Source organism: Pieris rapae, chromosome 10 (genome assembly GCF_905147795.1).
Source record: "Pieris rapae chromosome 10, ilPieRapa1.1, whole genome shotgun sequence".
Lineage (NCBI taxonomy): Eukaryota > Metazoa > Arthropoda > Insecta > Lepidoptera > Pieridae > Pieris > Pieris rapae.
The window spans coordinates 3,050,715-3,077,116 of record NC_059518.1 but is presented as its reverse complement, the minus strand read 5'-3'; the positions used below and the strand labels follow the sequence as shown (position 1 = coordinate 3,077,116).

The 26,402-nt window shown below is 36.8% G+C and overlaps 2 protein-coding genes across 2 annotated transcripts; one reads left to right on the top strand and one right to left on the bottom strand.

The window, feature by feature from the left end:
* The first annotated feature begins 1,031 nt into the window (after positions 1-1,031).
* Positions 1,032-2,359, top strand: LOC110994235 (transcription elongation factor S-II). Its single transcript, XM_022260774.2, has 2 exons — positions 1,032-1,213; positions 1,390-2,359. Exons 1-2 carry the CDS (start codon positions 1,145-1,147, stop codon positions 2,194-2,196), a joined length of 876 nt encoding a protein of 291 aa, XP_022116466.1. The 5' UTR covers positions 1,032-1,144; the 3' UTR covers positions 2,197-2,359.
* A 603-nt stretch (positions 2,360-2,962) lies between these two features.
* Positions 2,963-25,864, bottom strand: LOC110994190 (zinc finger protein 91). Its single transcript, XM_022260711.2, has 5 exons — positions 25,772-25,864; positions 10,324-11,265; positions 7,288-8,642; positions 6,964-7,129; positions 2,963-6,529 (listed from the first exon to the last, which is right to left on the bottom strand). Exons 2-5 carry the CDS (start codon positions 11,257-11,259, stop codon positions 4,013-4,015), a joined length of 4,974 nt encoding a protein of 1,657 aa, XP_022116403.2. The 5' UTR covers positions 11,260-11,265; positions 25,772-25,864; the 3' UTR covers positions 2,963-4,012.
* Between the last annotated feature and the right edge of the window lie 538 nt (positions 25,865-26,402).

Genomic DNA, 26,402 nt, shown 5'->3' with positions numbered 1-26,402 from the left:
TTGTAAATTGGTTCGCAGTGAACAGTACAAATTAAGTAGGTGTTTTGTAACTAGATAGGCTAGGTGCTATAATGATAAATCAAACAAAATATAATATTTGTTAAAAGTGTTAAATTTGTAACAAAGAATAATGTAGGTCAATGATAGTATGTTAAAACCGGTGCAAAATACACAACAATAGGGGTTTTCCTAGCTTAGGGAAAACAGAATAATGCATGCTTTTTTTTATAAGTCATAAAACTGCAACAAACATCTCGTGACACGATTCGTCATCTTTAGGGAAAATTTATATTTTATTTACTGTTTCGCATGCACTTTGTGTATATGGATATCAATAACGTCAACAATGCTTCACTAAATAAAATGTTAAAGAACAATTTAATATCTACGACTTGTAAGAGCATAAAACTAGGTAAATAGCAAACATTCGGATTACACTTACGGGATACATACAAAAAAATGATGATATGGTTACATAACACACACTAATCTACTTAGGTAGTTATGTTAAAACCAAATAAAAGTACGTTAACATGTAAAAAATGTACCGTAAAGTAACTAGAATTCTATCAGTACTAAGAGGCGTCGATGCAAGTAGAAGTTTCGCTTTTATAGCTATTGAGTTAGGCCGATGTATTTTAGGAATTTCGGAGCTTGTGTTCCCGCACTTATAACTTAGCTGGTAGTGGCTAGAAGTTGTCTAGTTGAAATTCGTTGTTTCTGACTCGCCTCTTGTTATTTTATACTAAACTACCAACAGTAAAAGTACTGTGGTATCGCAGCCCGCAAGATCACAGAGTACAATACAAAGTAATGATATTTTACGTTACATGTTATTCCCCATAATAATGTTTATTATTTAATTTAAATGTAATGAATTAAATTGGTGGCCAAATGTACTTAAAATAATCGATTATAAATCTCAGTGTATTTATATTGAATGTACAGTGGCAGGAATGGGTACCATAGACAAGTCGAATACATTTTGAAATGGCATCTTTCTAGGAATTAGTGATTACTCCATGTGAATTGTCAAATTCTTTTTAGTCTATGTGCAACTGGTATGGTGGACGATTTACCAATATTTTGAGGAATTGTTAGCTAAATTAGGCGGGAAGATAATTTCAGCTTGAATAAGGTTACAATGAGTGTTCAAGAAGATGTTATGAAGATTCAAAAAAAATTAACAAAGATGACTTCTGACGATGGCACGGTAAGCCTCTGTCTAAACCTTATACATTACCGCGCGATATTATTGCCGACAATAAGAATCCGTTTAACATCGTAAAAAAGTCTTTTAGTACTAAAATCTTTTTAAGTTCTTATTTAAATGTAAGCATTTTATTATACCGCATATTTTTAACTTATTCATTTATTCACTTGTTATAGGGACAAGAAGATGCATTAGAGTTACTTAAGGCTTTACAAACAATGGCTATTAATTTAGATGTCTTGACCAAAACAAGAATTGGAATGACAGTGAATGCATTAAGGAAATCCAGCAAGGATGAGGAAGTTATATCTCTTTGCAAAACTCTTATTAAAAACTGGAAAAAATTTCTGTCACCAAGTACCCAAAAAGAATCTGGGAGTTCTTCCAACTCAAAATCCAAAAAAGATTCAAAAGATAAGGAAAAAAAGGAGGACAAAGAAAAAGATAAAAAATTACCTGCATCATTCCCTCCTCAGTCTAATACAACTGATGCTGTACGTTTAAAGTGTCGAGAACTACTGACTCAGGCGCTTAAAACTGATGTGAACATTTCAAATTCATGTGGTTCTCCTGAAGAACTTGCTGAGGAACTTGAAGAATGCATTTACACAGAATTTAAAAACACTGACATGAGATATAAGAACAGAGTAAGATCGAGAGTTGCTAACTTGAAAGATCCTAAGAATCCAACTTTAAGGACAAACTTTTTGAATGGAGTAATTTCTGCAGCGCACCTTGCAAAAATGACTCCAGAAGAAATGGCAAGTGATGAAATGAAAAAGGTTCGTGAGAAATTCATTAAAGAGGCAATTGATGATGCTCAACTTGCCACAGTACAGGGAACCAAGACAGAGATGTTAAAATGTGGCAAATGCAAAAAGAGGAATTGTACATACAACCAGCTTCAAACAAGAAGTTCTGATGAACCAATGACTACATTTGTACTCTGCAATGAGTGTGGTAATCGCTGGAAGTTCTGTTAAGACTGCTTAATGTAATTCCTTTAAAAGGTACAATTGTATCAAGATGTAATTTCTAACACTATAAACTTCTTTGATTGTATGCCCTTACTACTCATTGACTATCAAATCATGCTAAGTAGTTAAGGAATCCTTAGTTTTAATAAATAAATGTTTTAAGTCTGAAGTGATTTTAATTTTATCATTAGCGCTGGCTGATTTCAACTTTTCTTTGGTCACATAAATATTTTTGACAAATTATCTACTTTGTGACATGACCATATTTGGGACATATATACATACATATACATTTTAGCATTTGTTTCCCAGATTATTAATATACATATTAAGTGATCAGATTTACCATTAATAAGTGGATTTGTTTTGATACTTCTTTGCTGGAAATAAAAGACAAGACATGCCGCGGCTTACAATAGTTTTGCCGCCCACCACCACTATATGGAACCAGGTATCCGCTGAAGTATTTCAGAACCAATTTGACTTAGGATTCCTCAAGAAAAAAAATTACAAATTCTTAAAAGGTCCGCAACGCACTCGCGAGCGCACTGGCATTGAGTGTCCAAGGACGGCGGTATCACTTAAATCAGGTGGGCCTGCTGCCCGTTTACCCCGTTCTATAATTTTTTTTTTACTGAATGTCTGTCAATCCTTATCACCATCTGTATTGGTAGCTTAAGGTGATGCTTACGCCGGTACAAAGCGATGTATTCATAGATTAAGAGATTAGTCTCTGGTAATTTCAAATATGTATTAATGAAAACAACTGAAATGTAATCACAAGTATATTTACCAATAATAATCGTTATTGGAATGTGTCCTTTAGGACTATAATAATAGTTATCTTAATAAGTACCTAAATGACCTTAAATAAATTATTAAAAAATTCTTATATACCTATAAGAATTAACAGTGTCATAATCTGTAAAATTTATTATAGTTTAACCGTATTAGTTATTTGGTACCACAGTACTATTGTACTCAGGTACCATTTTGATTTTAGTTATTGTCACTCCTATCTGTGTGAGTTAAAAATCTACATGTACATATAAAAGAACCATGATAATGTAATATACAATACAGAAGTTGACTGAGACGTTTTTTATTAACAATTTGTATAATACCTATCTAGGTAAATGTCATAGTGATAAGAGCAACATAATTGCGATAATTAAATACTAAGCATTATTTTAAGAAAGAATTACATATACAATTATGAACATTTAAATATTCTATAATTTACAAATTTTGAACCGCAGTGAGGGTTGTTTATAAATTCACCGTATACGGCTTCTCTATACGATTGAGAAGTTTTCTTTCTTCGTTATCACTTAGCCACTATGCATAATGTATGTGATTTCAAAAATGATTAAAAATATAATAATTGCATTGGATTATAACTTCGAGTTAATAAACAGTGAAAATTGGACGGTTCAAGCGGTGTCAACTTCTTTTGGAATAATAAGATCGCGCTAAGAAGACGAGTAACATTATTTTCAAAACCCTATTCTAAAATGGCAAGCTATACTTTGGCGTAATCTAAAATCCTTATCGTAATAAATATAAACATGCAAATCGATGCCAGCTTTTACCAATGGATTAGCACATATGTACTGCATTTAAAGATCTGTTTATAGTTCAGAACTATTAGATTCTGTCTTTTTTAAGATTTTTAACGTTACTTCTTAGAATAGAGTTGAAACTGGCATTGTTTGTATCGATTATAATTATTACCTTATTTTCTTAGGCAAAACATAAATTATCACATTACATTTCCCATGACCAAGGAATTATTGACGTTAAAACAATATGTTTATGTAGATTAATCTACGACTTCTCCAGTCTGTATTTTGACGAAAATTTTGTTTTCATCGGATAATTGGGTTCTCCTCTGCATATCGAGTTTAATGTCAGACGGCTCGATATTGTCATCGTCTTCGTACTTAACAGTGAAACTGACGTCTTCGTTGGCGATATAACATTCAGGGGTGAGATTCTTCATATAATTGAAGTGTGTTTTGAAATGTTCTCGTAGAAAGTGGGATTGGATTACGACTAAATCGCAAAATGAGCATCTATGGTTACTTCCGTAGACGTCATTATCTCCGTGCCTTTTGTAGTGGTTATGAAGAGCATCTTGGCGTTGATTAGTGTATGGACACAGAAGACACATATGCATTTTACGATCTTTCGTAGGAGATGTATCATTTTGAATGGCCTCATTGTTAGTAACAGATCGACGACGTTGTAGCAAACGCAGTGTTTGTTGATCACTAACTGAAAATTGTTGGAAATCACTTTTCACTCTCGTGGGCATTGTTTTGATGGCTAATTTTATTTGCTCGCCTTTGTCATCCACTTTACTGGTTTTATTCATATCACTCTCGCTTTCAGTAAAGCCATCCATGCCTTTCTTCCTTTCGGCTTGGGCTTCATCATTCATTTGATGTTTCCGCATGTGTTGAACATAGTTTGCATAATACTTCACTGAATAATCACATATTTCACATTTATATCTCTGCTTCGAACCGTGTAATGATAAATGAATTTTATATTGCTCACGTTTTTCAAACGCAGACGGACATTTGTGACACTTATATCTCTTTTCTTTCTGTCTACCATTCTTTAAATAGGTTGGGTAGATGAATTCCGGGTTTCCGTGCATCAAGTAGCCGAACTGTGGATCAGCTTGTAAAACAGGAGGGAAGTGATCATTGGGCCTTACTAACTTATCTTTATCGGTAAGTACTCGTTTCTGAGCCTCAGTTTTCCGCTGAAATAAATCTGTTCCCGATAAGGGAACATTCTTATAATCCATATCATCGCCAGATTCATAGTCGCCTGCCGGTGCTTTACCTTCATTTTCGTGTAAGAGTTCATGTTTTGCGAGATTACCAATATTTTTAACAGTATAACTACATTTCTTGCACTTATGGTCTCCTTCACCCCCGTGTAATCCCACATGATAGTTCAATGCAGAACTCTTGAAAAATTTTGCAGGACATTCTTTACACGGGTACTGCTTAGGAGTATGTTTTTGTTCGGAATGCTTTTTAGTGCTAGTCTCTGTGTAGTCAACTACATTACTAATTTTTGCAACAACCCAAGAGCCTTCAGAAGATACTGGACAGTGAATGAATTGTACCCGAGGTGCCTTGTAATCTGGATGTAAGTTGTGTATAAATTTCAGCATTTTGGTCTTCGTGTTGTATTCATCTGTGTGAACAAAATTATGTTCCATCAGTTCACTTTCATGGAGTACGGAGAATTCACAAGTTTTGCATTTATGTGGAAAAGTTGAATCGTGGAATTTAGAATGAATATTAAGTTCGTTTTCGGAGAAGAATCTTGCCGGGCATTTGTGACAGAAGTACATAGTTTTGATTTCTTTGCGTTCGCCCCACACGGCGTCTTCTCTTGGTAAATCATCAGTCTTGTTGTGTTTCTCTGCTTCAAGGACTTTTCTCAATTTAGCGATTTGTTCCTCATCAGGAATATCAAAGTCTACAAGACAGTAGATACGGCCGTATATTTCGGAGTGTGTTTTTGAGTGATTAGCGAGTTGTAATTTAGTTGAACAAGTCAATTTGCACTCCAAGCATTTATATATAGTGATATCACAATTTTCAAAGACGACGAAATGAATCTGTTCATGATAAAGTATTTCACATTTTCTTGCATTTACGTATGAACAATATCGACATTTATACATTTTATGGAACTCGTCCTTAGCCGACACCCATACGTATGGTAAGTCATCACTATCATTGGAATCCAAATCTATGTCCGACTCGCTCTTTCTCTGTCCAGCGTGGACTCGCAAATGCTGACTAAGCAAATGTCTTTTAGATACACTGTAATTACACTGTGAACACTTATATGGCGTATCAGCGGAGGACAGTCGATGGAATTGTTCATGGTACATAAATTGAGATTTGCTGTTAGTTTCATACGGACATTCATTGCATTTGTGTCGCTTCGCTACAGCCGATATGTTAAGATTGAGTTGGGAGTTGAATGGGTCTGGTAGAGGCGACTTGCTTCCCAAAGCTTTTGAAATATATTCTTCTGGATCGTTGACTCCATGTAATACGAGATGTTGAATGAGTTCTTGCTCGTCTTTAACAAAATAGGGGCAGAAATAACATTTGAATATAGACTGTGGCGAGGGTTGATGGTTTTGAAGATGGACTACTAACGAATTCTTGTCGTTGGTTTTAAATGGGCATTTAGTGCACATGTCACCGTTCATTTCGTTCGACGGAGCGTTCGGGTCTGGTTTGGGCTTTAGTGTTGTAATTACGTTGATAATTCCGTCGTGCTTCAAGCGGCAGTGTCTCTGAAAAAGGCAAACATGAGAATAAATACGATATCCAGAATATTCTAATTTATAATAATAATAACAAATATGTCACGCATCTACCCATCTTTAATGAACTATTTGAATTAGTATAATAATATAATATGGACTATAATGAAACGGATTGCAAAAGGCAACAAAGCTATTTTTTAGTTGAGTGATTTCCATTTGTATCGCCTCGACCGTCGTTCCACAACTGAGTGTATCTTTAGGCAGTTTCTGCCGCGATGTGCGACTGTGACTATGTGGAAATATTTTTTTCCAATTCGAAAGGGTAATTTAAGAAAAGAGCGTACCGTACAATATTACTTAACATCAGATGAGCCTCCTGCCCGTTTGCTATAACATAGGTAAATATAAATATATTCAAGAAAAGAGATCTGTATCTACCCTTCGGCCTCTGTTAGACTTACTTGTATAACATGTTTCCAATTCGACAATTGATTGCAATGTCCACATCTATATGCCAAATCAGCCGGATCTAGTGCGGTTTCTGCTTTCTTCACTTGAGACTTGTCGTTGTCTTCAGCTCTCGCGTGTTCTCGGACATGTTCCAGTAAAGCGTCCTTTGACGAATCTCTGGAAATTGGCAAGTTAAAATAAACATATGCGAAAACAATTTAGTTCATTAAAAAACAAATAAAAAAAACGGGAATATTATTATTATTCTTTCCAATTTGCATTACATATATTAAATTCGTAAATGTAGAGGAATTGTTTTTTAAACTTGTACTCACTTGTAATTGCACTTTTTGCATTTCCAAATAGTCTTCTTTGCCTTTTTCATAGAGTTATCATTGTCAAATCTATTTTGATTTAACGTTTGTAGATTAAGTGGTTGTCCACTGTCATATGAAGTATTTACGCTATCGTTGCCTTCATAAAGGTTTTCATCATCCAAACTGGCATCCAACGGAGTATTAGGATCAATATAATGAAATTCATTCTCTCCTTTATCATTTAAGACTGGCATAGCTAAGAACTTGTTATACTTGCTATAATTACGACGACCTGTTTCATCTGTCATCAGTACTTGTGCTTCGGCGTGGTCAGGATCTCTTGCTGATTTAAGTTTTATATGTTTTGTGATATCCCAACGCCAATTGGACTTGTATTTACACAGTGAACATTCGAATGGTTTTCTATTTAAATGCGCAACGATATGTACGTGAAATCGTGACGCAGTTGATGCCCAAAACAAACAGTGGGGACATTTAAAAACTCTCTTACCAACTGCTTGGCTCGGTGATAGATTCATAGCTTCATTGTCATCAACAATTTCTCTGTCAAGATATTTGCTTTCTGGCATTGTTGAATCATCGTTAATGTTAATATCAAGCGGCGTGTCGAATTTGTTCGAATCTGTATTTATATTATTCCAAACGAATACAACGTTCTCCATTGGATGTGGTTCAATTTCCTTCTCAGTTATATTTGATGTTTCATTACTATCGTGATTTTGTATATCTTCATGTTTTTCATCATTTCTCTTCATATCTTTACCACATGTTTTTAAATGGATTACTAAATCTGCACTAGACTTACACCTATGTCGGCAATTCTGACATCTTGTAGAACCTAAATTTGGCAGTAATGTATTAGTTGAGCATCTATTTGTGACACAATTCTTTTCGTGAACCGAATGTTCGGATAAGCATTTGCTTTCAAATCCACAATTTTTGCATACTAAAGACCCGTCTTCCCCCGTTTCAGTGAGTATACGTTCCTTTAATCTATCGAAAAACGATTCGTTCTTCTTACGTTCCTTTCCTGGCAAGTTGACAACCGGCGTTAATGTAACATCCATTGTCTGAGTATCATGTTTAACAATAGAATTTTCAGCTGTTTCGTTATCTTCTTTGAGTTTTTTGGCAGGTGGTTCACCTGTTTGTGTTTTTGGGTTTGGAGTGGAAGTTAATGGAATCAGTTGTGGGATTGGACGAGGTATCTTTCTGCAGTGTTTCTTAGAGTCTTCTGTAGTTACATTTTGAAGTTGCATGTCGCCCTTAGCTGCAATTTCTGATGAAGTGGCTTCATTTGAATCACTATTGCAGTTAACCATTTCTTTTTCAATAAATTGAGACCCCGTTTCCTGGAATAACAAAATAAAAAGAATTGAATTTTTCGCTTTGGCACAAAACCCTCAAAACTATAAACTTCTTTTATATAGGTTTATTTATTATTTGGGGTACAAATCAATCACTGAGATATTAGATTGCTTTTATTTCAAAACTATAAGTAGGAAGAAAATATCAAAATTTCGTATACACAACAACAATAACGAATAAGTTTATGGCCCTAAATGGAATCTTCTCTGATGACCAAAATATTACGAATTGGCAATTCTATAAAATTTTGAGATTTAGAGGAGTATAAATTTACAGTAATTTAGTGTTGTGAGCTTTGTATATCTATATATATAAAAGAAAGTCGTGTTAGTTACACCACTTATAACTCAAGAATGGCAGAACTGATTTGGGTGAAAATTGGTATGGAGGTAGCTTAGAGCCAGGAGACGGACATAAGATACTTTTTATCCCGTTCCACAGCGTTCCCGTGTGACTTGACATGAAACGTCAGTCACTGTAAAACGTGGTATAACAAAAAATTGTCAGATTTGGAATAACAAAACGCAAATGACAGCTATGTAATGACGTATAGATGACAATTTAATATTTGTAAGAAATCAATATTCAAACTATTTCTATTAAATAAATAATTAACAATTAAAATGTAATGATAGTGCCATTGCCCATTCGTATAATGAATGATTAATGTAGGTATTTAATTTTTTGTATATTTTCCAATAAAAAAAACTGCTTATTAATTGCCATTAAGGCGGAACAAAGTTCGCCGGGTCAGCTAGTTTTAATATAATATACTCTTGTAGGTTTTCTAGTGGCAAAACATGCTAAATTCTAAAGGAAAAATCAAACAAAATACTGTTTTATATTAAACAGTATTCTTTTAATATAAAACTATACACAATAATAAATATGGTAAAAACAGAAAAACTAAAATTTTCCCTCCAAACGTAGTTGCCAAAATGATAACATGCTTGCGTTCAGTTTGACAACTGCCAGCCGTCAAAGATGAAAATCAGACTTTAAAATGTCAAAGTATGTTGGTAAACAAATGCTACATTAATAACCGCCAGTCAGTACACGACAAAGTTTAAGTTTTGTAGTGGTCGTAGTTATAGGAAAGCGGTTATTTTTAAGATATAAGTGTGTTTATAAGAATTCTTGATTCGGTTGGACCGTTTTCGGAGACATTTGCGTAAACAGCTGATTTGTTATAAATTTTAGTAATTATCTTACGTTACTTTGTTTTTTATTGTAAAAAAAATATTAATTGTGCTTGTTTAATAAGATCAAAGTCAAATATTGTTTAAACTGATCCTACATAGTAAGAAACATGTTGTTCGTTTCATCCTTTTTAATTTTTAGCTAAGCCGCAGCATATTTCTTATAAGGATATCAAATCTGAAAGTTCTTTCAATTATTATTTATGTAACGCAATGCATCTATGATGTAAAAGAAATTGTAAATCTACATAATATAAAATATATCCTGAAAATTTAAAATTATATTTACTACGCTATCATTACAGAACAGCATGCATACATATTGCATATCGCATTCATATAAGCAGGAATATCAAACACACACAAGCATGACGTAAGTGAGGATTGCGATGAGCGCAAAAGCATTACTAGATAGGTACCACAACGGCCTCCCAACACGACCTCACGCACACAACGAGACACTCACCGACACACATTGTGAGTCCTGCGAGTCACAGCTCTCTTCCTCCTTCACAATCAGCGATTCCTCATCACAATCCATGGCACTATTTAAATCACTGCCGCCCACACGATTACGGCGACTGTTAAGCCTCGCTTGTCCTAAGTGAAGCTGCTCGTGATGGTTTATTTCGTGGACTGTCATGCTTTGCTTAATATCGGTTGTGAAGTTGCACATTGTGCAGTGAAAGCTTCCATTACCTCCATGATTTCTCATGTGGCGGTCTAAATTCCACTTGTAAGGTGTTCGAAAATCACACACACTACACTTTATCATGGGCAGAGAATGGTATTTGACATGTTTCGTATATCTTGCTTTTATATGGGTAGCATAGCAACATTTTTCACAGGAGTAGAATCTTCCCGTGTCCTTAGATTCTGTCTTGGCATTGGTGGAGTTCTCGTCTGCAATCTGGCGCATATTTGGGTCGTAATTACAATCTTCAACATCAATTTGCATATTGTTATCATCAACCTCTTCAACTTCTTCCAGAAAATCTTCGATATTTCTCTCGATTTTGCCGACCGTGTCGTTGGCGATGGTATTAATATCGCTTTCATTTGTTCTGGTCAAGTTGACATCTTCATGTGTTTTAATGTGTCTCATCAATTTCTGATTATGGCGTGAGGCATAGATGCAATAAGGACATTCATAAATCTTAAATTTTTCGAAGTGAACATCCCTCGCGTGTAAAAGATATACGCGCGGGTTTTGAGTGTAAAACTTGCATTTTGAGCAGTTATAATTCCTCCTTATTTTGCAGTCGGGCAAATCTGTATCATCCACTGCATCCGACGAGGCCTCCGAGGAGGCGTCACCTAACATTCGACCTTCGAGGGAACGCGCGACGGTCGCAAACTCGCCAACTTGTGGCTTCGGCGCCAAGGTGATCTGTTGTAGCATAGTCCGCTGGAACAAAACAATTGTCGAAGTCGGTTAAACGTGCCGTGTTGTGGAACGAAGCGCGCGCGCGACGGGTCGGGAGGGGGACGCGGGGTTGGGCACTGTGTTGCAGCGGTCGTGTGTCGAGCGCGGGACCGACGCCGGCTGAATGAGGCTAGCGGCACTCGGCAGGCAGGCGGCCGGCAGCGGCGCGCCGGTTGCCGCGGCGGCCCCGAGGGCGCGTGGGCGCGGGACGGGTGCGGAGGGTCGGCACTCGACTGTCGACGTGATGCTCCAATGTTTTTCATCCTCCGCAGTGCCGGGAGAGGCTAGCGGTTAGGGGAAATCAGAATGACGATTGCGAATCCTAGCCGGTGCGGTACCGGCGTAGCTATCTAATTATTAATAGTCACGTGAAGAGATGTTACTGCAATTGAGGTTATCAAATGATTCATTGATGTTATGTCATGAACAGGGGTCATTCGCACGAAAATTACTATAAAGAAAGTTTGCAAGAAGTTAATCAAAGCTTACACCCGTTTCATAGCAACGGTCTACGGTAATAGGATTAATTTCTAGGCATTATGGATGAGTTAACGCAGTGGTTAAACTAAGTGCATTTAGAATAGCGTACTAGGTTCAAATGCTAAAGACAACACAAAAAGTTTAGAGTAGTTCAGAATCCCTTCACCACATAGTTATTTTTTGTATAAATAAAAAAACCGACATTCCACGGATATTCCCGTGAGCGATCGGTTTCTATAACCTTCCAATTTTCTTTTGTACTGCTTCATTGTAGTACATAATCATTATTTATATTGTATCCAATTACTTATTTTAACATGAACAAAAGTAAAACACAGACATTTAAACAATTACTTTTTACGTTAAGAAATGGGTCAAAATATGTACATTTATTTTGGTATAATTGAAATAAAAACATTAAATTTCCTATTGTATATGTAGAAAAACCCTACTATCAACACAGTTGTTTAAGCGTTTATCTAAAATATTACTTTGGTAGCGATTTGGTTGCGTGAAGTACGAAGGTCGCCGAGCAGGCGAACTATATCACTAGTTTTTATGTAACTGTAATATACGATTTAGTAGCAATTCTATGGACGTTCTACTCAGATACTTAACTCATTGCTCCTCAATAAAAAGCATTACTGATGAAACGTAAGATGCTAAACCGCATTTGTTTTTGTTTACTTGTTTTATATGTAAACGAAATTTGTATTGTATTATTATTAATTAAAAACTGTAAGAGCTATAATCGTTGTTCGTGTGAGGCTGTTCAAAACAAATACTATAATTATATAACTGAGTTAACACAATGTTACGTATTTTACGAATAGTTCGAATCTTTAGTGTGTCTATTGCCTACGCGGTCTCATATTCCAATACTGCATTCGAATTAATACTTAACAAGCGTTTTTCACAATAACACTTGTCATACAACAAACTTAGTGTACATTGAACAAATAGAGCATTTTTAGTGGATATGTGAGGAAATATATAAGTTAACATTGTTAATGCACCACCTTTATACAGTTTATAAACGTCTTTATAAAAACTCAGCTAGTGCGATTATAACAAGTAATGTAAACTGAGGTTGCAAAATTTGTGAATTACAATGATCATAAATATGACTCATAATAAAAACAACAAATACTCTATGTAAACGATATCAAGTAATTAGGGGTAAGATTAAAATTCTTGGGCCGATGTACCTAAATAGTACATGTGGTCTTAATTCTTAAATCGGGTACAAGTGGCAGCTGGCGGACGTCGTGATGGGTCCAGCGGGGTGCGGGGACCACGGACAACTCTGAGCAGGAAACGCTTGGAGAAACTCCCGAGCACAATGGCGGCGGCGCGTCGCAGGGGGAGCCCTCGCAATCGATATGCTGTCGCTAAGGTCCGTTGGCCGCTGCTGTTGAGGCGGATGCGTCCCCCGCGTCCCGAACCCCGCTAGCACACCTGCGGGGTATTTTTAGCGGCGCTGGGGATGCAGGCTCAACTTGACTCTCTCATGCACATTGTGTACGCCGGTATGTTTTCTGCATTTCGTTGGCAGAAAGCGCGGAGGGGTTTGGTATAACACTTGCAATCTAACATCAACTCGGCACGATTAAATACGATTTGTATTTGTTGAACCGTATACATTTGTTTACAGTTACACAATTATCTTAGCAATTCCATCACCATTGATATTAGAAAATTAGTTTTAAAAAGTCATTTCAATATAAAAATAGGTTAATATGTTAAATATCAAAAGTAAAAACATGTATAGTTTAATAATTATGCGTGTAAATTGTAAGCAACACGATATTGTCAGCATTCCTTTCACTCTCTTTCAAGTTCGACTCCCATAACGCGAACATCGGGCATATCAAGTCATTTAGAGTTATAGAGGACGCGAGTGAACTTTTGCTTTCATTTGTTTGTCGCTTAGTCTTGTATCACGAACTTTACCGTAACTAACAAGGCCACTAATAATCATAGACTATTTTGTAATTCAATTATCATTTGTAATCTGTCGTAAAAGAAAGTTTACGTTATAAATGGTTTATATTTGCCGGTTCAGATTCTAGATTCACTATGGTTACGCCCAAAAATAATGACATAGTAACACACGACTCTGTGGAATAGTGGAAAACGTAAAAACTGAGTTCGTTTTCAGTTATCGTTTCGTGTTAGTAATTTCAAACGGCGATCTGTTTTGAAGAATACATCGAACATAAAAGCACCTTTCATAGACTAGATTTGCGTCAGTCGTAATTTGAAAACCTAACAGGCAATCTGAATTTCCTACGCACAATCTATTTTATCCTCATTATGTTAATATCTTTGCGTAGATGGAAATGTATCTGTCACTTGGTATAAAAACCTATGTTCGAAACTAAAACAAAAATCAAAATCATGGGATACATTTCTGCGCCGCTCGCGTAAAACATTAGCTTACAAGAAACCTTTTCCTCCTTTTAAAACAAAACAGCACAAATTTGTAAACTGTATATACTTCATGTATCGATGTGACTAAAAGGTGGCGTCATACTGTTCTTGTAGGAGGCTGAGTGCAGACATTCCGAACGTACTGCGTGACTAACCACTCACAAATAGGAACTGGCTTGTCTCTCCATTCTTGAAACTACTTGATTCTGTATGACACGTGCAATACTTTTTATCGTCCACCTATAAACTGAAGTTATATGGCAAGAAATACCTGGCTAGTCATATACATATGCTATGTATGTATATGTTTAAAGTAACTACCAGTCGTGCGTACGTTATTGTAGGCAGCAGATAGCGCAACAGGAAATACCTTCAGTTGAAATATCTCAATATTAGTTTCTTTTTGCCGGCTCATCTCTTGTGTACAAGTTTGTTAGTATATAGAGCTGGATTGGTGCTGTAGATTTTGCGACGCAAATAATTTGTGCGCCAATTGACCTTTCGTCGGGCGATGTGGCGACGGCGGCGCGGGTGCGGTCGCAGTCATAGTAGCTTCGCCAACACAGCTATATATAGACGCGCGACAACTCCGTACTTGAAGCGAACACCCGCTAGGGGCCGACTACGTAGGCAGTTTTCCTTTAGACAGCCTCTAGCTTGCTTCTAACCGTCCTTGTGGAGACAGCCCACACCACCCCACAGAGATCGATACGGAGAGATGGTCGCAACATCCAACGCTGATGTACTATGTTATATGCCATCCCATAAATAACCGGCAGAGCCTGCCTTTTTCAATAATTTAACAGTACTGTTGTTATAAAACATTAAGAAACATACGAAAAATAATATCTTTAAGATTTTATCGCCAGCTAATGCGTATAAATTGAATATTATTAAATAACACGGGTAGGCGACGACGTTATTGCTTCCGATGTCACCGGTTCGACTGGTAATTATAACCTTGAAGACTATTTGGACGGAATGAAGTTGCAGTGGCGGCCATCATAGCAACAGCGTTAAATAGCAATCGTCGCTCGGGTAGCGTGCAGTGTGCTCGTTCAAAGATGGCTTCGATAAGGAATGACGCTCCGAGGTCGTGTTGGTTTGCGCCTGTGTGCGTGTGGTAAGCCGGTGTGCTGACGCCGTCCCTGGTCTCCCGTCCCCCGGGCCCCTCACCCCGCACGTTCCGCAACATGTGCTGTGCCCCGATACCGCCGGCCGCGCTCATCTAACACGAGCAAAACACCGGCCGTGGAGATAATGACGCTTATCACAGCACCAGATAGCAAAGGTGCTCGCTCATTTAGGTGTCATGGACGTCTCGTTTTGACCAAATGACCAGACATTAATGTTGAGTCTGAAATTATCGGCGCCAAAGTAGAGTAAATGCATAGTTACTAACTAGCGCTACATTCGAACACAAATTAATATTGTACAAAACATTCGTTTGTTGGTTGACCGTCTTGATGGCTAAACCACTAAAATGTTGTTTGATATGGATAATACACGTACAAAGATACCGCATCTATGACTTATTAACAGCTCGTCTTGGTGACTAAAGAAGCATAACTTTATCGTTATTCTTGTATTGTTTATGGCGTAAGTACGGAGTACATGGAAAACAAAAGCGGTAAAGACGTCAATCTTGTCGCAAGATTATGGTTTATAGTTGAGATTGATCATAGTTATAAATTATGCACATAAAAATGAATTATGTTCTTATTCACGACCCTTGCATTGCATGTAATTAGTTTAAAAAAATACAATACACGTATATGTAGCATTTAATGTATAAAACTGTATTGCTACGAAAGTCCTACGGGTTTGAAGCGTTATTATAATTTCCATAAATGCGTAACCATAAAAATGGGTTCCGTGTCGCAAGAAGCCGTTGAAGTTTTAAGCGCAGAAAATTATCACGGTCGTGGCTTGTGCCACGAAGCAGCAGCCGCTACCTACGCGTCCGCCTTTATACATCATATACTCCACAGTACATATATACAACGCCGATAGCTATATACCGCAACTCGTGTAAACAACTGCCGAGCGTTGCTTACTCGTAACATTGGAAAAATACGACAAAGGACAGTCACTTTATCAAAACAATTAAAGTATTAAAAGCGTGTTCTTACAGTAAACTTGTGTCTTTCGTCTGGGCGTAGGTGTGGTTTACGTATACATTTTTATTTTTATGTAAAAGTATGCTGAAATTTGTCTATCGCAGGTTTCGAACCGTCTCGTGCTATATGAGACATACCGCTGAATGAGCTGAGCCACCGGCGGCGAGGACAATAGTTCTTGCAGAGTTATACGGCCGCCATATTGATGTCGTCTGTTAAACGAGTTTCAATGTGCGCAGCCGGCCGCCAGCTGCCATCGTGTCAGGTGGTGTGTGGCCTCGCGGTCACCTCACACAAGCACTAACGTGTTAGCTCTAAATAGATACTGACAATTTAGTACGCAAACCCAATTAGACAAAGCCGCAAGGGCTTAAAGACTTACTCAACATTGGTGTTTTACTATACAATTGAATCAACATCGCATTCGAATGTTTAATCTGAAACCCTTTGTCCAATAGACCTGCCTTTACATATTGCACACTTAATAAGCGTTAACTTTGAAAAGGTTTTCTTAACATCGTATCGAAACCGATTTATATCACGTATGATTACATTCACCTTATAACATTCTAGTCCTCTGTATATGAGCAGAACGCTGAGACGTTGGGTGTTGCTGCTTGATCAGCAAGGTCACTGTATCTATAATATTATATAGTACGTTGCCAGTCCGAAGAGCGAACACGACAATGCAACATATGGATTTGGTGTCGACGCCACGCATACATTACGCGCCGCCTACAAAACCCACGGACGTCTATCCGTAGGCATCTTCAAATGGATAATGTCCGTTGAATATAGCACTGGCACTGCATACCGTTCTTTGTTGGCCGCCGTGTCGACCTCTTTTCGTCTTAGTGACGCAGATAGGGAGGCTATTATATTCGGCATAAAAGTATCCTGCTTTTATTAAAAAGTGAATGGTGCTCGACTGTTCAATGATATCAACCTAAACCAGTCAATAACATTAAAGAAGTATCTTTAGGCACATTCTCGGTTGTTGACATTAAAATCGTATTGGGAAGTTGCCAGTAACACGTGATACAATATAGAAGGGATGTAAGCAGGCTAGAGGCGTACGTGCAGTGTAATAGGTTATCCTATGTGGCTTCAGAGAATCCCTAAGCAAGGCTATCGCTGATAACCTTATCTCGGTTTGCGGCGGCGCGGTGGCAATTCTTGCCGCATACAACAGTATTTTCCTAACACGAAGACTATGCGTGGAACAAATCTCGCTGGTTTTAATAAATTAGGAGAGTGTCCAATTTTTTTCCGTAATTGCATTTATCACGTGGTTCAACTTCGTACATATAGCGGGAAGGTGCTAACCATCAACGATTTCTGTACATATAGAATATTCGCTCGGGGAAAATACCAACTCGTCGTCAGTAAGAATCCCCCTCGCCCTACGCCCCCGGGACGACACGGGAGCGACCCAGCCTATACGTAAAGATTACCTATCTACAGTCTCTCAGCTCGCATTTTATCTTGCCAGATAAAATTTTTATCTGATGCTGTACTAGGACCTATTTAAATGTTTACTATATAAACTATTTTTTAGGATATGCACTGACATTTAATGCCAGGTTCCAAACCATATCTATACATAATTTATAAAGCGGTATAAAAAGAATAATCCATAATTATTTTAAGTTTTTACAAAAATTAAACTTGTATTATACACGAAAACCAAATACACTGTAATGTGTTATTACGACTAAAACTCATGTAAGGGAATGACATAAGACAAAATAAAATCTAAATACAATTAATAAATTGCAACAATTATGTTTTAAACGCGAGTTATTAAACAATAAACAAATCGCCATTTACATTTCATTCACCTTCAAATTAATGCGGTAAGAGATTCTTCGAGTTTTCTACGTGAAACCTTTCAAACAAAAAGAATTCTCCAAATAGGTCCAGGGGCGTTCATTCGAAGGTACCTTGTATATTTGAGTTATTAAATTAAACAAAAATACCTAAATGCATGGATTATCCCAAAAACTACTCAACCGAATCTAATGCTGTTCGCTGAGTCTGAATACATCTAATCATACAAACAGATATACATATTACGCGATTTTTGTGAACTAACAAACAAATTTAGCACACATGCTCGCAACCTTAAATGATCATGTCGATTATAAGTACGAGTAAACCGGGGGGTTTAATTTCAACTACTACATATTTAAAAATTAAAAAAATACATAAATTATTTATAAAACTATTTCCGATCGCCTCTACCTATATACCGCCTATACCGAAGCCTATGAATTGTTGGTCATCGAGAACCGTTTATGTTCTAATTTATCTGCATCAATATTATATAGCATTAGTGACATCGGTGGCATCGATGGCTGCGAAACAGTAATTTATCCATGTTAAACGGTACAAGGCTGAATATATGAGTTATCTTAACTCGAAGACTAAAGTAAAATAGAAGCAAAGAATCGAAAGATATTTTTGAGATGTTCGAAGATTAATACGTGATTAATCTAACTGCTGATAACGAATAAGATAAACGATTTCAAGAACAATAGTGAATCTCTCGGCTAAAAGGCTTATGAGTACGTATTTACGTATATAAGAGAAGTGCGTTAAAGTTCTTAGTTTAAATATTATTATATTTATAAGTTGATTTTCGTATTACATAATACAATTGATAACTTTATATTAAGGTTGACTTAATAAGTTACACATATTATCTTCGAAACCGACATATTTATATGTAAAAAAATATGATAATTTAGTTACACAACTATCGCTATGGCTATTAGCTGTTAGGGTAGTAGTTATAAATAAATACGTAAAATCAAAAAGTATAAGACGCATAGTACCAAATAACAGACCAATACCTAGCTGAGTCTCAAGATTTTTTTTGTTATACTATTAACATATTATAATAGTATTGAGCATTTAGCGAAAGCAGGTAGAAGCAGACATGACCATCCCCTTTCTTTTCGCCCATAGAATCTTGACAAACACTTCATTGTTTTACATAGAGTTACAAGTAAAAACGTATTGGTATAATCGTAAAACGGTGTCAAATATCAAAGGGTTTTTGACGCTAATTAATTATAATTTTATTGTATAATACGTAAGAGTTACACCGTTTGATACTGAAACCTGAGCGTGGGCAAACGTGTCGGAAATAGTTAATAAAAAATAATAAAGAATAGTTCATATAAAACATATTTAATTATACATCCAACATACTCTCGTAACCGATGAGACATGGGTGTCTGCCATCGATTTTCCCTTCACCGTCCGAGCAAGTGTTGCGCACAGAGTAATCCATTGGACAGCAGGGGTTCTAACTCCCGACTTCGGTGTTCAGTAACTAGGTTAACACTACTATTCTATTAAATACTTTTTTTTCTTTAATATCAAGTGGATTTATTTCATATCGTATATAACAATGGGCGTTATGCGTCACGCGCGTGACGTAGTTTTTGGGCGTTTCAGGCAATGCCAATTCTTTTTAAAGCTAATATTGAATGAGAGCAGCATTAAAATAGCTACGTACTTATTGTCTAAACTATGTTTTCTCACGGGGTTCTAGTGCAATATGCATTTGAGTACTGTTCCTCAACTGTCAAATTAGTTCCTCAAACGGCTAAGTCACCTTGCTCGTCTTCTATTATATATATATAGTATATGTTCTGTTGTACTTCTTATTCAATTGTTTTATTAATGCGTGGTAAGACGTTGCTAGTTATACATATAGCATGGATCTAAGATGGATGTCAACCTCATTTTCTAATACTAGGATTATATTGATTCTGGGATTCTTTAGGAGCAATAAGTATGCGTTAAATTCTCTCTTCATTAGCGTAAAGAGGTCGTATTGTTATTTCCGTTGTAATCATAACACATTATATAGAAATGAGGACACGTAATGCAGATATGGGATTCAGTTGGATGCAGCAAAACAAGCATGAGTTGACGACAGCTGCATTGCAGCTGCCGATGCTCCTTCCAGGACACACGCGAATTATTCGACACAGGTTAACATAGGTTATACATTTTCCTGTTAATAATGAAAATGGTTCTATTATTGATTTAAATAATTTTCTTAAAAGAAAATAACTTAATGTGGTTACAACCTGTAACCACAAAACTTTAATTACCCATAAAACATCGAACCATTTTTGATGAAACTTGGACTATACGAGTGGTTCAAATTTATCTTCCGATATTAATCCGTGAAATTTGTGGACAAACACATACGTGTTTTAAAATAAAATGTAGCACACGTGCTTGAAAGGCTAATAAGCATCGCGAATAACGTACTCCTTTCCCAACTTGGTTTTTTGAAGTCGGTTAAAATTATAGTCTTCATAAAAATCTATATTATAAACCCTTGTATTATGAATGCGAATTTTTTCTTGTTACGCCTTCAAACTCAAACCATTTCACAGTTTTCGATATATTGTGGACCCAAGATGATGAACAACCAACGATACGATTATTACTATGTACTGCGATCTTATCGTATTCAACTATTGTTTGCCTGGAAGAGGTGGCTTATAAATAAATTTGATTTGATTTGATAAATGAGGATTTTTACCAATCCTCATTTTTTTATTTATGAACTGCTTCCTTGTGTACTGTAAATAATGAATAAGCCACAGATTATCGACTCTAGATATAAATTGAAAGTTGAAAATTGAGAAAATATGTTAGCGGCTGAGTTACAAATAAAGCAATGAATAATCTCTGCGCAATTAATACTTGTTCTTACAGTAAAAGAAAACTTAGGGCGAACGCCAGCATTTCTTAGACTGAGAAATCTACGTATAAAGATAACTGAAACAGATGACGAAATCTAATACTGCCACTGGAATATAATTAAAAACCTCCGCAGTCAGGGAATTTAGATGGTAGAAAATTATGGTATTTTAACTTCGATTCACGAAATCTTTTCAGCGCTAACATTTCTTGCGACACGCCATCGCTTTAACATTAAAGAAATTACTTCCACGAAGTAAGCATGAAGCAATGCATACGACAATTATCAACTGACTTCTTGCTATATTTACCATTTTAAGTGGTAACCGCCGACCGATTAGATACGAACGAATACTTTACGAGCTGATGTAATCGAAAAAATACACATAGATATTTTTTGAAGTCGGATAAAACACTTCTATTAAATTCAGATGAATTGCATGATATCAACGATTCATACAATATTCAGACGTGAGGATATTCTATATATGCTTTGGTGTGGGTTTGATTTCCAGGGAAACATAAATTTTCTATTAAAATTTTCTTAGTTTAACTCTATTTCACAATTGGAATTTACGATTACACATTTCTATATGTAATAAATTCCGCTTTTCTATCCTAGCTCTCATCGATACAAAAATTATTTCAATAAATGGTTTGTACATGTATCTAATAAGCAGGGTTAACTAAGACGCTTTTAAATAACTTCAACGTTTAAGATTAATAAAATACAGGCGACATTTGTGTTACGCAAAAATATCTGCGCCGTGGTCTGCAGACTATATAAATCGTATAAGATTAGAATTTCTCTCTTTGGCAAAGACTGGTAGCGTCGGCGTATAAAAAGTATCCTTGGATCGATTCCCACGGGACTTAGTAGCCGGCTACATAACTATGAGAACTAAAAATTTATGTATATAAGATTAATACTATTATTAACAGTTACAGAATCATCCGAAGACCAAGTTTAGTATTTCTTTATATACTATGCGTGTGTATGTCACTGAACTTCTTTTAAACGGCTGGACCAATTTGAATTAATTGGTGTGTATGCGTTTGGATGGCGCTCTAGATGGTTTAGATTCACACATTAGCTCGGCAGTTGGCGTTGCAATAACTAATTTATCTATACTGCAAATAAACAGCAGGTATATATATAAATTTTCTGTGTATGTGTTCGTAATAAAATTCCTACACAGCTATATAGTGTAAAATCGACGCCATGAAAAATACTATATTGACGCATATAAAAACTTGAAATCGTAGTCATTTGTTTAAAATTATTTCTTTGATCTGTTTTTATTGTTGTGGTTTTCACACTCATTGGGTACAGTCAGTGAGACGTTTCTTGTAATGGCTGTAGCGTCCTTGTTGCGGATCTTCCGCTTGGAAAAAATCTTAAATAAATGTTGCTTTGATAATGGAAAGATTATCTAAAGACAAGACCAGCTGTTATTTGCAATAGAGATTGTTAGGTATGCGTAAGGCATATATCGCGCCTTAACAACAACATATTGAACAACAAAGATGTCATGTAGAAGATGGTGTACTGGTTGCAGCTCCTTACAAGCATTTAAATTATTTCCGCCATTCTTTTTATGCGATTAAAAAGGCGACGTCTTTTGCTGCACCACAAATTATGTTGTATTTCTTATTTATATCTTGCAATATTGAGGCATCTTCGTGATAAAGCTCACAAAGTTTTCAAGCAATCCTAATTTGTAAAGAAAATAATTTCTTAGAAAGTTCAGTAAACGTATCATGCCGAAAGTCGATTTTATTACGGACTAGGACAATAAAGCGACAAAATAACGTACACTGCTCCGTTTTTAGTAATTTTGGCAACTTAAAATGTACTTTTTATTATATAATTATCGTTATTTCAGGTGAGTGTAATGCTGTGTAGTGTGTATCATTGTAAGCTAGAGCTAAACCAATGAAAGCCGAATGATTTTCGCTTTAGGTGACGTGTCGTTAAATCGAGAGATACAATATCGAGTTTACACTGTAGTATATCAAAAACAAGACTTTGCAAACTATGACTCCTATATATATCAAAATCCAGGGGTCAGTTTCGTTTCAGAATATAACGTTAAAAGTCTAGGACAAATCTAATCCATGGGACTCACGGCTAAATCTTACGTTTAACTTATAACGGATAAATTCCTATACATAATATATTCCTAACGATTAGGGGAGATGAAATAAAAGAAATAGCGGGAAAAGAGTGGAAAATTGAAGAGATATGGAAGAACTTGGAGGCCCTCATTCTATCCCTAAACTTAATGTAAAATAAAACATACATCAGAGGCGCTACAAACTTTTTAGATAGCCCCAGATTTCTGTATCTGTTCCATGAGCTCGACTTTTTGGGTCTAAGGCAAGCCGGTTTCATGATGTTTTCCTTCACCGCTCGAGCAAATGTTAAATGTGCACAGCTGGGGATCAAACTGAGGACCGGTATGAGAGTCTGAATCAGAGTCAGAATGCCATGCTGGCCACTAGGTCAATACTGCTCTTATATACATATAAACTTAATGTAATCCTTCTTATAATATCGATCGAATACATGCTTTTTTATTTATTCATACTTCTTACGCGGAATCAAAAGTTATTCTTAAAAAATCGCATTGAAATTATAAATAAAAATCTCTGGTTAATGATAAGTAAATTAAAATTGATGTAAGTTTGTTTCCTTTGAATTTAATGACATTTAAACCTGAGTGGGAGTGTAGCGTTGTAAATGCCGTATCTTCGGGCCTCTGTGGGCGATCGTCTTGCAAGCGAACATTTTACCATATACTCAACCTATGAGGCAACGAGTATTTCGCTCATGAAGTTAATCTTTGAAAAAAGCTCAGACAGTAGACATTTAACCACGAATTTGCTTAAATTTGTTATTACTATTTAGATTTTTTTTCTTTTGATTGCAATAATTAGGTTTATGAAGAGGTCAATTCATATCTAGTTTTATTGATTGATAAAGGTGCAAAGTTGAGAATTATTAAGAATCTCTCATTTGTGGCATAACAATTACAGAAAAGAAAAAAATACTTATACTTTTTAATTTGTTTAGCTTTTTAATTATATTTTCCTGTTTGAAAAACCCCTCGATTTGTCCTCTATTAAGTAGGTTCTTACTTTAGTACGTAACGAACATGAACTGAATATACAAAGTGCATTTCAACGGATTTCATCACTCGTTTCCCAGCGATTTCAAGAGGCAGTTGCATGCTGCAGTCTTGTTCTTTATCGTACATAATTGTTACCGATATGTTAACATTATTTGTACAATGCGTGCGCCTAACAAGATTCTTTATGTTCAAGGTGTCAGGGGCGTATCCGAGCCTTGGTTTAATCACGAGATCAGTGGTGTGGGCTGATATCGCTTCGGCCGTTCTTCCTCCTAGGATCATATACTAATTAGATAAAAAAAAATACGTTTATTTTGGAACATAGGATCATGATGGTATCATTTATTCCACGTCATTAAATTCGAGCCTGTTGGCATCCCTACTTGACGATACTTGAAGTCGCGTGTCATACTCGCATCTTCTGATGAGCAACGGCCTGCGTTCCGTAAAATATTTAAAAGCTTATTCTTGTAGATTTATAAAATAGGTGTTAAATATAACGTACAAGGAATAGTTATTTCACATTGCGACGACCTCGACACAAAAGCAGCAGATTTAGCAAATCCTTGTTGGAAGTCCCGGGTCGACCACTCCTGGGGAGCGCCGCCACCCTGCCTGTCACCCACCCCCGGCTTTCTCTTGTGCGTCGGGGATCTCGACCCTGCTGCGAGGACGAAACACTGTTAGTACCTCACCCGCTCACGCGGTAATGTATCTACTCGCTCTGCTAATACGTGCCGTTTTCGCGTAAATTTAATATAACGAGGCCGTGAGCTGTGTGAACGATGCGTCTAGGGTATACTAAGCACCATTATGGAGGCACACAATTTGAGGGCGTGACTCATATCCCATAAGGGCTAGTATCGCGTGTGGCAACTTCGTAACACGCAAGGCACTTTGCTGGTGAAGACAACACCGGACGAGTGCCGGATCCCTCGGCAACTCTACACCGCGGGCGCGTCGGCCTGTCGTTTCGTTAACGCAATATATTCAAACTATATATTTCACGTTCTTGGTTGTATTATGTTTCAACGACGGCTACTGAAGTCACGCGGTGTTACGATAGGCACGTCATGGTTACAGTCGTTACCAATGATTACGGCGAGTACACTATTGAAGAAATAATAGCGTTAATGAGTGAACTACGTCAACAGCCGGGAGGCCTTTGTATAATACATAATGTTATAATAAATTCAAGAAAAAATCATAATGTTTTCGCTTAATGACAGGGATGTACAACTATCGTGACATCCCATACCCGCTAAATAGAACGACGCAAGAGCACAGCAAAGAGCAAAATTCCAGGGTCGGTCGCATTTGCTCTGTCACCGAAACAAGTCAACCTTATGGCTCTCACGATAAAGTACATATCGCCGCGCACGCCTCTGACCTCACCGTACCGACAAATAATAAATATGTAACACTGATAAAGCCGCAGAATCGTTGACCGGTAAGTATTTAGGGATTCGCATCTTCAGTGTTCTGCTAAAGGGGATGACACGGACGGCTTCTGTTATAAGAGTTAAAACAACGCTGTCGCGAGCGCTTAAGTGGTGTAATGGTGCAAAAAGAATGAAGGTCGTAACTTACCAGCGTGCGGGTGGGAGAGATGTTGCGGCGCGCTCGTAATAACAACAGTCGTGTCGTGTGGCGCGCGGCGAACTGGCGAGGCGGGCAGCAGCGAACGTCGCGGCGGCAGCAGCGGCCCCCGCCCGCACCCCGCGCTGCATTCCGACCGCCCGAAGCAGCCGGGAGAGCCGCCACTTCCAATAACATCTACACATCATGACTAACTGCCTGACCTCACCTCTCTTCACACTAACCTCTTCGTGACATTCCCGAAACAATTGAATTATTCTACGACTATAACAAGCTGAATATAAAGGATGCTACTTGGTCCTTTAAATGGGGCGAGGGTTTATTGAAAGTAGTCACGTGGTACTATTGGCAGACCCCAAGAGTAATCTTTTTGGGTAGTCAAAGATTTGAATCAAATGACAGTACACACTATATAATACACTCGTAAAACATATTGACATACATATACCATACTTACATTTAAAATCCCGACATAGTTTGATTTGGTTTTAAATGGTGACAACAACAATAATTAATTAATACAAGTTTATTGCCTAAACTATAACAATTGAAATTGATTGCATGAAGTTATGAATATAATTACCGCAATATTAGTTTAGTATTGGTCGCCATGGTATAGTGG

What these genes read in the sequence shown, in the direction of transcription:
- LOC110994235 (XM_022260774.2), top strand. Translation starts at nt 1,145, where the DNA reads ATGAGTGTTCAAGAAGATGTTATGAAGATTCAAAAAAAATTAACAAAG. An exon ending in TGACTTCTGACGATGGCACG is followed by an intron (nt 1,214 to 1,389) that starts GTAAGCCTCTGT and finishes CACTTGTTATAG; the next exon opens with GGACAAGAAGATGCATTAGA.
- LOC110994190 (XM_022260711.2), bottom strand. Translation starts at nt 11,259, where the DNA reads ATGCTACAACAGATCACCTTGGCGCCGAAGCCACAAGTTGGCGAGTTT. An exon ending in AGGACTCACAATGTGTGTCG is followed by an intron (nt 8,643 to 10,323) that starts GTGAGTGTCTCG and finishes TTGTTATTCCAG; the next exon opens with GAAACGGGGTCTCAATTTAT. An exon ending in ATTGGAAACATGTTATACAA is followed by an intron (nt 6,530 to 6,963) that starts GTAAGTCTAACA and finishes TGCCTTTTTCAG; the next exon opens with AGACACTGCCGCTTGAAGCA.